Here is a 13,306-nt window from a genome sequence, read left to right as displayed (position 1 = left end):
CCAAACGGGGTTAGTCCGGTTACCGCCGAGGCTTCCGACTCCCATTGACCGCGGAGAGAGTCTCCGTTCTCAAACAAACGGGATGCTAACCTGCTAACTGGAGCGACGAAAAGCGCCGTTAGCCTCAACAACAACAGCGGCGCGCGCCCCCCGTTCACGAGCGCCTCAGCAGCACGCTTGAAGTTCGCGCTTTTTTCTCTGTGGACGCGCCGCAGTTCTTCGGGAGACTTAAATAAAGTGGAGAACAACGCTTCCTCTGCTCGGCCAGCTGAGAAACACACACTCGCTCTGTGTCCGCTGAAGTTTCTGAGCGTGTCCGTCTAACGCCTTCACAGCGTCTCAAAGGCCATGTGCACCATGACGGACAAACGTCTGCCTACTTGCTGGTGTTCCTCCTCCCCTCCTCCCTGTCCCCTCCCTCACTCCACAAACGCCTCTCCCTCCTCCGGAGACAAACATCCCCCCTCTTCTCGATCTGTTCGTGCGCTTTTTCCTGTCCAGATTGAAAAATCACACCGCCGCCGCCGCTCTCGTTTGTTTGACCTTGTGACTTTAGAGGACTGAGCGGCGGAGGCCACATAGAGAGCTAAAGGTTAAACCACTGTTCGTCAGATGCTGAGGAGAATTTCTCCTTCTGCTCACTCCTCTCATCTATTACTTCAGCTGCGTCCAAAACCTCACAGTACTGTACTACACACACTACACTAATGAATGGACTTCTGATGGTGCTGTACTGTTTTCACATTGTTACAGTTTAGTGTGGTAATATGCGCGGTTTTGTACGCAGCCCAAGCGTAACGTGAAGCAGCATCAGTACAACAGTCTCTTTCTGTCTGATCAGATTTAGATTCATTATTTAAATCGTATTAAGATTGATACAGTATTCATTTTTAACTTTACCCTTTAGTTAAACATCACACATTCTCCGGGCCCGTATTCATACAGCATGTAGAACTGAAGTGTTTATTCTGGACCCGTTTTGTGATCAAAAGTACCCCGAGCCGGAGCAGAGTCTTATTATGCAGCCCTGGGATTATTTTATTTGCTGTGGACTCGTAATCACAAACTATCTTAGTTCAGGCTGTTTATGAATTGGTCTCTTTGTGAAGGAGATGAATAATAACTAAAGAGGAATCTTATCTAAGATCTGCACTTTTACTCTGGGGCGCAAAAGTGAACAAAAGATTTGATCTTATGTTCACTTTCCAGCCACTTGAGGGCGTAAGTTGACAAGCATAACAACTACCAGCTAATTTTGCTTCCTAATTTCTTTTTGGCATATATTATACATTTATGCAATGTTTGAAATGTGGGCTATATTTTGAATTCATTCTTTTTTTAGCCATGACATGATGGAACACAGTTTCAAAGCATCTTAAGTTAAATTATTCAAATTCTTTATTTTTTACAGGAACAACAAATCAACAAACAACTGGGAGTGCAATTCTGAAGATGATGTAGCATTGGAAGTAACTTCTGAAATATAGAAAATGAATACAGTAGAACAACCAGGAAACATCTGAACTATGGGTTAGTGCTAAATAAATAAAACACGACACATTCACTTCATTCTCAAGGTCCCAGATGTTTTAGTGATTACATCTCTGAAATGTATCAAATTGTGATATAAAAGAAGTGGAATGCAATACTGAATCTTCAGTAGAAAGCCACAACATTTGTAGTGTCCAGTCAAAACTGTAAAACTGGGTGTAGATTAAACTACAGGAGAACAGTTTTACAGAGCATTTCTGGAAGTAGAACTGATGACAAGTTTCCCTCCTCTACTCCTTCTACCGTAACATATCAAACGCAACGTTAAATATAAAACAGACACTGGGAACACGTTTCCACTAGGCTGCTTCCCCCCCTTGCCTCAATTTTAATCACAACCATACATGGTTTATTAACTGCAACATGGCAAAGTAGGAACACAAATGCTACAAGCACTTTTCTATTACTTAACTGTGGAACATTCATGCAGATGGTGAATTCTTTATGCTCGAATTACCAGCCTCTTTAGAAGCACTTTTCATCAACATAAAATCTTCGGAGCTAACACATACCATCTTTTCTCCATGTAGTACTTTACTTCAAAATGAGAGCTTGTCAAGACTGCAGCTTTGTCTGTCTGCACATAAAAGAAGGCTCTTCTTCAGAGATCTATCAGAAATGTCAGCAAGCTGTCACAATGTTCCATGTTACTCAGTCATCAAAGTCTGGGATGTCATCGTAGGAGTAGCCTGGGTAGCCCTTAGAAGCATAGTAGGCGATGCGCAAGTGGTAGAATCCGGGCAGGAAGACAAGGATTCCAATGATGAGGACCGGTATAGTGCGGTCGCGGTGCTGCGAGTGAGAGAAAAGCAAAAATACCGTCACTTTTGAAGAATGCTTATGAAGGACACAAATCTCCACAACATTACATGCAGTCAAACTTTACATCCCCTATAGCTCATCTATGCTCAGACTGAAAAATTATCTGGTCAAACTCATGATTAGCAACTGGGTTAGGGTTAGGATTAGGACTAAGGATAGGACTAGGGTTAGGTTAAGGTTAAGATATAAGATTAAGATTAGATGTAGAATAAGTGTTAGGCAGACTTGCTTATAGACCTCTATGATTTACTGTTATCTATGAAAAAAGAATCAGAAACCCAATATACACGTCTACTTGAGATCACTTTATTACATCACATAGTCTGAGGCAAGTGTGCGATTATTCATTGAAGCTTGCAGAAGTCTTTCATCTTTCAAATAAAAAATTAAGACACCTGTTCACTCAGTGCTTTCCCAATTCTGCATAAGCCTTCTCATGTCATGTTCTTTCTTTTTCCTTTCATGCACTCTCCTTTTTTCCCCTAATTCTCTTCCTCCTTTTGATGCTGCTATTTTATTTTATATATTTATTGTATATGTTATATTATTATTATTATTATGCTAATTGGTGGAATACAAGCTTACATTACTTGTTAGCCACATTAGCCTCACAGCTCCAGTGCAAAACTAAGAAAGAAATGAAGCAGACATCATCAGATTTGTGTCATCTGACCAACTACATTTGGGCTAAACTGATAACTGAGTAACAGTTTTTTGCAAATCTATTCCTCTAAGTTGAATTCAACACATTTAGTCAAATCTAAGTTAAAGACAAGGCAAGCATCTAAAAATCACCTACTAGTGCTCATTAAAGTATTTGTGTCACCAGAGAAGAAGTAAACCCATGCTTCATGATGCACATTTGCAAAGGGGAACCTATTTTTTTTAAATTTCTGCATAAATAATTAAGATGTAAACAAAGTCATTCACAGTGGTTTAATGTGAACTGCATTCTAAAGAAAGTTACCAAGTCAGAATTGTCACAAGAAACCCACAGAAACCCACTGTCTCTAAAATTTACCTCCCTGAAAGCACCCTGAGACATTGTTTTATGACAGTTTTGAGATCAGGTTTTGGCCTATTTTTTTTAAACCATTTAAGGCAGAGAGATACAAGCAAAATACTACCAAAAATGTTGCTTCCCCAGGTTTTCCATTGTCTTACTATTATCAACACTATGTATAAAAACTCACTGATCAATAAAGTGGCTATATTTGTGTTGTGGATATCACAACCCTTGGTTCCTATGCACATTACACAGCACTGATCATATCTCAAACTACTCTCTAATATTCTGTCCTGCTTGTTCTTTGAAAAGGTAACATGATCTGGATTACCAGTTTCATCATCGCGATGGAGAGAACATATCAACCATGCTCTTTCTGATTTTGAGCTCAGGTGAGCTGGGAGTGACATGGCTGATACACCATCTGGACTGAGTCAGGAAATAGGGCAGTAGACTGAGGACCTCCTTAAGACAATCCATGACCAGGATTAATGGTAGTGTCAGATGCTCCTCACAGCAGGAACGTAATCACACTCCATTCTGAACTCTCCAAGCACAGCTTGAACTGTTTACTTTCAGTAGGACTCAGTCCTTTGTCATGCAGGCTTATTAAAGGCATTGCCATACACTTAGCTACACAGTTCTCTAATGCAATGGAGGTTTTTTTCCCCAACTCAGATTAGTGTTATTATCAGGAGCGGATGTCTGAACTTTGTCTTACAGCTAGTCATTAATGTACATGGCTTAGAGGCTTGTAGCTGAAAGCAGATGTAAGCTGTGTCTGAAATTACATAGTACTCAGTATTTATTAAAGTATATACAGGTACATCAATATTATATACAAAGCATAATCTGTTAAGTATGCCTGATTTAAGAATGACACTACAAGATGATTCTTTGTCATTTCATTCTATACTATACACTTATAGGATACAATGTATTATCGGGGTAAGAAAAGTAATTGTAGTTTGCACATTACTCCAGTATTATTAAAATTAAATATTTGTCCAAGGAAAAACATTTTTACTTATATTTTTATATTCTTCTTATTCTTTTATATTCTGCGTATTGTGTATGTATTACATTAAGGTGACATGTGACCATGTGACCACAACACTAATCAGTGTCAGCTAAATTTTAATTTGCTGTAGGTCTAAACTCATCAAATGTTATTTTACTATGTTACATATAAATGTTACTTTACCTGACTGTTTTTCAAAACTTCCTACATCCAGTAGCTCTATCTTTCCCATAGACTGTTGCTGGGTTAAAAGAGTCAGAGCACACATTATGTTGCAGTGCATGCTGGGGACTGTAGTGTAGTACATTGTGAAACGAGCTAATATTAACAGAAAATTAAAATACCTTTGCGGGCCGGATAGGGTTGTGTTGCAGGCCTGATCTGGCTCATGGGCCTTGTGTTTGATGCATGGGCTCTAGTGCGTGATGGCCTTTTAGTAATATCACTAATGTTCACCACATCACAGTGGCTAAATTAGTGCATCATCTAAGCTCTTTTAGGCCTTCTTTATCATGCCATTTTTGTGGGTGTGTTACCCTGATTTCAGTCATTACATGAGGGGGGTTAGTTCAACTGATTAGAAACAGAATTGGTGGAGATAAAGCAGTTACAGCTTCAAAGTAAGTCATATTTCTTGCATGCAGAATCTGCCTATGAACTCAATAGGGGCAAAGCACCTTTCAGTTTATTTCAAATCAAGTGTCAGGGCTGCCACGTAGCTGTTCTAAAATGACAAAGAACACCTCTGAAATGACAGTGCGTCACTTGAATTTCAAAACAGACAGTTTCCTTAATTGTGCACATTTAATTGGGCTGTTAATGTCTAGGATTAGTTGTAGTCATTGGAGTTGCCTGTGCAGTCTGGTGTTGTAAAGGCATAAACCAAGATCAAAATCAGAGAACCAGCTGTGATGGAAAAGCAAGTCGCTTTGAAAATGAGATTAAGGCAAATGCCAGTCATTGTACAATGATGAGGTATCACAACATCAACAGTATGGATACTTTAGAAAAAAGATACGATTGGTAAAAACAATTTAGAACAAGCAAGGCATTCACTGAAGCCAGCTGATGACAGAAAAATCATTAGAGCTGTGAAGAAATACCTCAAAATAACAGCCCATAAAATAAGAAAATCTGCATAGTGTAGGTGTCAAAGTATCATGATTCACCATTCAGAGTTGACTCAGGAGGAAAAATAGAGGCTGCACTGCAAGACACTCATCAACACCAAAAACAGAGTGAATGTTCAAATCAGTGAAATGGTCAGCCAGAAGAGTTTTGGAAAAAAAATTTACAAGTAGATGACTTGATTATAAACCTTCCCTGAAGTGGCAGAAAGTAAAAAGTGTGGAGAAAGAGAGGGACTGCAATGATCCTCAGCACCTGAGGCAGTGTCATAGCTTGGACCTGCATGACTGTCTCTAGAGCCGGCTCACAGGTCTTGATTATGGCAGCAGCAGAATAAATAATGAAGTAAACAGAAACATTTTGTTTTTTTCCTGTCCAAAAATAGCTTCAGCTGAAGTTTAGTTGCTTGTAACATAGCAAGACAAAAATCTAAGACTACACATTTAACCAACGAGTTCATTCTAGCCTTCTAATTTAAATCATTTGAGCATGGATTTCACTTGTTGAAAAAGAGAAGTAACAGCCGTCAAACAACACGCAAAACAACTTAAAAGATACTGCCAACTGCCAATAAGGCTTGGCAAAACATCTCAAAGGAAGATATAAGCAGTACAGAGATGTTAATGGAGCATAAGACTTAAGACAGATTTTGCACATAAGAGCACCTGAAACCCTTAACTTTCTTTAATTTGCTTTATTTTAAAACATGTAGAAAATTTACTAAGCATGTATAAAAATACTGCCCTGAAAAAAAAAATAAAATACAGACTGCATTTAGTAATCCAAGAGACATTAAATTGTTTTAACATGTTTACTTACATTAAAAGGTTAAAAGTTTAATACTGAAAATCTCTGCATAATTGCCAAGATGGACCAAGTTTCTGACTGATCCCCAGCATAACCTTTTAACACATCTCATGCAGGTACAGGCATTAGTGTTACTGAAGCCGCATGATGTAGCCCTGAGTTTCTGAAACCAGGTTCTGCCCTGCACATTTAACAGTTTTCCCTGCATGATCACAACCACATCAACTCAGGAAGGGCTTGCTAATTAGCTGATGAGCCAAGTCAGCTGTGTCAGCAGGCACACCAAATATGCCAGGTCATGGTACTACTGGTAACTGACAGAGTATTTAGACAAAAAGGTCAAAGTGGAATCGATAAAGTTGCACACTCACATCTTGAATGTCAAAGTATCCCGCTAACAGAAGAGCTCCAATGACGATCAAAATTGTGCCGATAAGAAAGAGAACAGTTGCCAGGGCAATCGCCTTATACGGGACTTTGGGTGGACTTCTCTTAAACTAAAAGAAGGAGCGAGAATATCATTACACATTTTATTACAGAACAGGACAAATAAATATAACCTATATAAAAAATCTGAACTGTGAAAGCCCACAAATAGATACTAGCTATATCAACAACAATGTTGAAGGAAATGCTTATTTTCCTTAGTGGGGTCCCATGTCATGGTCAGGTAGTTCAGCCTTCAGCTGTGCGGCCATACCCAATTACACAGAAGTTATAAGGAGTGTTTCAGCCCTGACTGCTTTTAAAATCAAACACAATACAGGACAGCCAATCAAAACAGACCTCATTTACATATATCAATCCTAAAGGCATAGTAACAAAAAACTGCCTGTTTAAGTGTAAGGGATAAAGTGTGGTTTGAAAATTATCATGTTAAAATGAATTATTACAGTTTTAGTGCATAAAACCACATAAAAATAATAAATGGACCCCAGGGGGAGATTTAAAATACAAGCACAATGTAGAATATAATGTAGAATAATGTAGCCCTTTAACTGCAGCTGACATACTAAGCACAACAAAGGACGATGCAACATTCCTGGAACTGTATGTGCTGCCGTATGTGGTGAAAATAGAGAAAGACTGGGGGAGGTAAAGTACTTCAGCACAGGATCTTTTTCTTAGTGTTCATGCATCAAACACTACTGAATCTCACAGCTTACCTGAAGGTCAATGTAGCCGTCATCATCACTTGCAAGCTTTGAGTATCTCACTTTGCTATTGGGCAGCCCACTGGTCACTGTGTTCCTGACCGGCATTTTAAGTGTTTTAATTTGCTCTTCTGATTAGTCTCCTTCACTTCAATCCGTGCTGCAACATATGGATTAAGCACTGGTGTTTAGCCAGGTGTGACAGGCTGGTGACTGGATAGCATTTGTTAAAGGGGAACTCCAGCAATTTTTCAAAAGTTCCACCTCTGCAAGCTCCCCCAAAGAAATTTATTACATGAAATGGTTATAATTACACTGCCTGATGTCCGACGTTGTTTTAAGTTCGGTGATAAAGTTTTGGCCTAAAACGTCTCGTTAATAAATTTTTTTTAATCCATTTATGGCAGAGGAGTACATGTAGGGCACTGTAAGGCAAAATAGTCAAAGCAGTTGTTTCAGATTTACTATTACTTTACCATCATCAACATAACATAAAAACTCAGAAGACACGTTGTGGATTCACTGGTGGTTTAGGACAGTGAATAAAATGACTATACTTGCGTTGTGCATGACGAACCCTGGTTCCTGTCACCACCACTATAAAGAAATCAGAGTCTGTATGTTTCTGTACAACGGAGCATTTCACATCAAACCAATCGCAAACCAATTTACATCGCAAAGACGGAATTATGCGAAAATTTTGAAAAATCGGTCGGATTCCCCTTTAACTAACTAGTTACCTACACAGATAACACACAGCAACCGTCGCTACCCCTGCTGTTGTAGTAATAAGGAGCATTTGTATGTCAGCTTAGTCCACACAGGTCATGCTAAACGACCAATTTCTAAAGGCACTGAATTCGTGAATTTCTATTATGATTTAGTAATACTGAAGTCAAGACTCATAACCCGTTTGCTCACCTAGCTAACTCTAGCTAACCTAGGTGTCACGCTAAACCTTAGGCTGTTCGGCTAGCTGAGCTGTCAAGCTAAGTATTCTCATTTAGACTACAAGTGAGCTAAAACTTTCCACTTAAACAGAAATCACGGGTACAAATTCACAGTTCAGAATTCCATAAATTCAAAACTCGAGGTTACTGTGCATTAATACCTCATGTCAGTATCATGCTTTCCCACACGCGACCATGTTATGATTTCCAACTCTTCCTGAGTGAAGCCGCACATGCGCATGCGCAGCTCCTAGTAAACAAGACCGAACGCCACCAGGGGGCTCTCCGTCACAAAAACCAGTCTGTAAAAGCAGACTCTGGTGCTCATGGTGTTAACCAACTCCAGTTCTGAGGACTGGACTTGGGAAGCAGTGTTCAAGACTTTTGCTCTTACAAAAGTGACAGAGTTAAGGCATTTAGTCAGACCTTAGTCAGAAAATTCTGTGCAGAGCTCGATGAATGGGCTTGTGATACATTCTTTGGGCAATATGAAGCTATACAGCTGCTCCTCGGTGGTTCTCAATCTTAATGTAGTACAAGCGCCCAGTTCAACTCAGGAAGACCTTATTAATTAGCTGATGAGTTTAATCAGCTGTGCTGGAGCAGGGAAAACACTAAAATGTGCCAGGCTGTGGTACACCAAGCCAGGGGAGGATCGAGAACCTCTAGAGTAGTGCTTTGAAGAGAAGCCAAGGAAGAGTCTAGGGCTAGGGAGTCATTAAATGAGACAGCACAAGACACAAAATCATAATGAACAATCCCTGACGGACAACCCACAAAGTGACTATTCACCTCTAATGAGGGAAACTCAGTCCTAATTGGAATCAATTAATTAGGCCTCATTAAAGAATACAGTTAGCATTTGGCACTTCCACCAGCAGCAACAGTTACCTTTCTCTCTCCTTTTTAATCTTGAGTCAAATCTACCTTTCAGTTTGTGTCTCGTTACTTTCTCTTAGTTGTTTTACTGCAATGTAAATTGCAGAAGGAAAAAGCAGGTGGTTGAAAACAGTTTTACCGTCTCATCCCTCCTTCTCTCCTGGGCTTAAAAGCATTTATTCGAGGGCAGCAAAGCACAGCTCGAGTGCAGTGAAGCACAGTGTTTTTTTTATGTGGACCATTTTGTGGCATGCCACTGGCAGCTATGGGCCTTGTAATAGAGCCACTCAGGGACATTGCATTTAATTACACAATCTAACCCTGCACTCACCCAATCATACCGGCAACAGGCCGCACTTTCGTAGTGCACCTACAACTGTCAAGAAACAAGTGACTCATTTCCTCCCCAGAAAATGTACAGGGCGAAAAGCCTTCATTTCACAACATGACTCTATATATGGACCATGATCTGAACGGCAGCCTTATCTAAAGAGGTCGATTTAAGCTACACGGACATGTTGATCCTTCACCTCCAGCGTAGGCGTTGTTTGTTGTCTGGGCTTTTGCTGTTTTGACTGCTTTTTACAGACAGGAAAGTATTTTATTATCTACGTGGGGTCCATGTAGAGCACAATAAATGCTGACATGTCAGGTATGGTCAATAATTTCTATATATCTGTATGTATCTGTACACACACACACACACACATATATATATACATGTATATATATATATACACATATACATTATAGTATTTATGTATACACACACACAAACAAATGAACGTATGTATGTATATGTATATATATATATGTCTTCTGTATGTATGTATAGAAATGCTGCATCACAGTGGCCATTTACAGGCTTTGGCTCTCCCTTTGTCCCTTCTGCTCTTCCTCTGCCATGCTTATTCCCTGATAAACATCTAGTAATTATCTAAGGATTCGATGCAGAATAGCCAGTGGAGGAGGTGGAGGCAGGGTCTAGACTACTGCAAAGTCTGGAATGCTTTCTCTGCTGGAGTGTGTAAATCTTTATAAGAGGTTTTAAATGTTTAAAAACAGTGAGAGTTAAATATAGCTATGAATCTTGATATCTACATTTTGTTTTAAAACCATAAGCCACTCCTCCCCACCAGTGTACGCACATACACAGCCACAGGGTCTGAGTAAATACAGAGTTCTAAAAAGCAATGCCCTTTGGCTTCCTGATTAATTTGACAAGCTTACTGACTTGTGGGTCTGATAATCCAAATATGAACATTTTAGATATGACTGGCATCCAAGATAATGCACCCTTGCATTTGTGGATTGGTATGTGTATGAAATATGAGGGTATTTTTTGTATTATAATTTTTAGGAGCCTGGAGCTTTACAACGCATGGTCTCATCGCTCTGATTTACACAAAACGGCACAAGCTGCATACAGATGCCTACAGAAATGATGAACATTTGGCAGCATTTCCCAATTTCCACTGCTGTATTTAACTTCAGTGCTGTGGCAGCAGCTGAATAAATAAAGGTTTAAATGAATATTGGGGGTTCATGCAGTATAACCCAGAAGTACCAAAACAATGCTTAGATGAGATTTGTAAGCATTAACTGCTGAGAAGAATGTAACAGCTGTAAAACAAACTCTATTCTGTCCATCCATCTTTGCAGCCATTTATCTGTCCATCTGTCTGGCTATCCTTATGCTAGCAAGTTTATACTGTGTTTAGATGTGTTTTAGTTCTTTTTATTTTTTTTAATGTTCCATACTCAGCTAATATGCATGTGCCATTTATCAGTATACCCTGTTTTGCCAGAGTTCTCTTAAACCAGAGCAACATTACAACGTCTATGGACATGCATAAAAGTGTGTGTGTGCATGCAGTCATGTATGTGTATCTATGACTCCTCGCCTCTTATCTCATGCTCTGTGATAACTAAAATGAAGACTTTTGGGAAGGTGTGGCAGTATGAAAATAACGCAACAAAACAATCCTGTACAGCTGTACTTCTACCGATGCTGAATAATTGATGAAGTCAGACCTGATAAAGGGAAATTGTCTTTCCGCAGCACCCACTCAGTGCGCCATCGAAATTGCCCCATCACTACCGGGAACATTGGGCCATCACCCCAGACGTATATGTAGGGTAATGTGTATGCAGAGGCATCCACAGCATCAGCCTTGGCGCTACTGCAGAAACTCACGCAGCTCACCTCCTGACACAGGACTTAGCAATGGCATTAATCTGTCTCATTGTGATCATTTAAGGAATAGTTTAGCTTCCCCCCTTACCCTCCTATAATTGCCAAGACAGGTTTGGGGTCTAAAGTTTACTTCTTTGATTTTGCACTGGACCTATGAGTCATCAGTTATAAGATATAAATGGTCCACAAACATTTTTTATGCCCACTGTGGCAGTATGCTTTAGCCTACTATGTGTGATGGTACAGGTTTTTAAGTTGCTGTTGTTGTTTGACTTTGTTTTGTTAATTACATCTTAGCTGTTTATTACATGATCTTCACTGTTGTGAGGAGAGGCATGCTTTATAGAGAAAGGTGTTTTAGTGTTGGTTGGGTTTCTGCTAAGCCTGCATTCTCAGTCTTGTCATTGTATGGTAGCTTTTGAATAGGCAGGGTGATGATGGCTGCACTGTTGTGAGCAAGAGGCTACAAACCCCCCCCCACCAACACCACCCTTTTTTTGTGGGCCCACCCATGTTCAAAGAATAGTCCATCCGACAAAGTTGTTCTGGCGCCAGGGCTGTCAACAAGTAGACTTGTTTATGTAGTTTCTGATACTGTACGACATACTGTATTTGTAAAAGTGGACAAAAGTACATTGCATAACCAAACAATAGTAGCAGCCATTCTTTTGTCCTTTGACTGTAGATAACAGCCTGACATACAGTGTAAGAAATAACATAAACTCGTCTATTTTAGATTTCTTAACAACTCAACATAGTTTGAGTGTGTGTGATGATTTTGCACAGTGCTAATTTGTGCAGTATAAGCTTACATTACTATGCTAGAAACATTAGCATTAGCTCAAGTACAAAACTAAGGAAGTAAATGTTGGACATCAAACATGTCTGGCTGATCCAATACATTTGGGATAAAGAGAGAATAGTGTACATTCTCACTTCCATCAGAACTGGTTAAGATATAAACAAAGTCATTCAGAGTGGTTTGATGTGGAATGTTCCATTCTAGTGAAACGTGCAGAGTTAGAATTGTTCACAGTGGTGAGAGAAACCAGATGTCTGATAAGTTTCATGCCTCTAAATCCACCTCACAGCTAGTTATTTCAAAGCTATTACATAAAATTGTTACAAATACACAGCCTGATCCGTATTTTTCCATAGTTTTGAGATGTCTTCTCTTTCTTTCAGTTTTTCTTTTGTTAAGGTTTTGGCCTAAAACAGATTTTTTTTTTTAAATCCATACATGGTGGAGAGGTAAGGCAAAATAGGGCATCGTAAGGCAAAATAGTGCCCAAAGAATACGCACTATATTTCAAATTTATCACTGTTTAATAATTATCAACATTTTTAACCCAGAAGACACATGTAGACTCACTGGTCATTTTGTGTACTAAATAAAATACATTTGTGTTGTATACATTACAACCCCTGCTTTCTGTCACCACTACTGTTAAGAAACAAGTCTGTATATTTCTCTGCAATTAACATCAAACCTGTCTGAATATCATTGTTTACATTTTAATGCTTAAATTATGTTTTTTAGGAGATGAGGATGAAGAGCAAGGTGAGTACTGATGTAAAACCCAACTGATGTTCAACCTCTGCAATCCTCAAATTAGACAGCCACCAAAGCATTCAAGGATATAGTGTCATTTTCTTCTGGGCTGAATTGGAAAATAGCAAGAAAGTTAAAACGCATATACAGGAATTATAAAACCCTGCATCAGAAAAGTGGAAGAAGTGCAGCTATTTGTAATGAGATTCTTCTTAGAGTGGTACTTTGAGGTAGCTGGA

General features: G+C 39.3%; 1 protein-coding gene across 1 annotated transcript; it reads right to left on the bottom strand.

Moving 5' to 3' along the window:
* Positions 1-1,375: 1,375 nt before the first annotated feature.
* tmem230b (transmembrane protein 230b) lies at positions 1,376-8,678 on the bottom strand. The gene is made up of 4 exons (XM_036578811.1): positions 8,601-8,678; positions 7,502-7,649; positions 6,707-6,832; positions 1,376-2,343 (listed from the first exon to the last, which is right to left on the bottom strand). Exons 2-4 carry the CDS (start codon positions 7,595-7,597, stop codon positions 2,203-2,205), a joined length of 363 nt encoding a protein of 120 aa, XP_036434704.1. The 5' UTR covers positions 7,598-7,649; positions 8,601-8,678; the 3' UTR covers positions 1,376-2,202.
* Between the last annotated feature and the right edge of the window lie 4,628 nt (positions 8,679-13,306).

The sequence above is a fragment of the Colossoma macropomum genome, unplaced genomic scaffold (assembly GCF_904425465.1).
Source record: "Colossoma macropomum unplaced genomic scaffold, Colossoma_macropomum, whole genome shotgun sequence".
NCBI classification, from domain to species: Eukaryota; Metazoa; Chordata; class Actinopteri; order Characiformes; family Serrasalmidae; genus Colossoma; species Colossoma macropomum.
The sequence above is the reverse complement of the archived record's forward strand: the minus strand, read 5'-3'. Positions and strand labels throughout refer to the sequence as shown.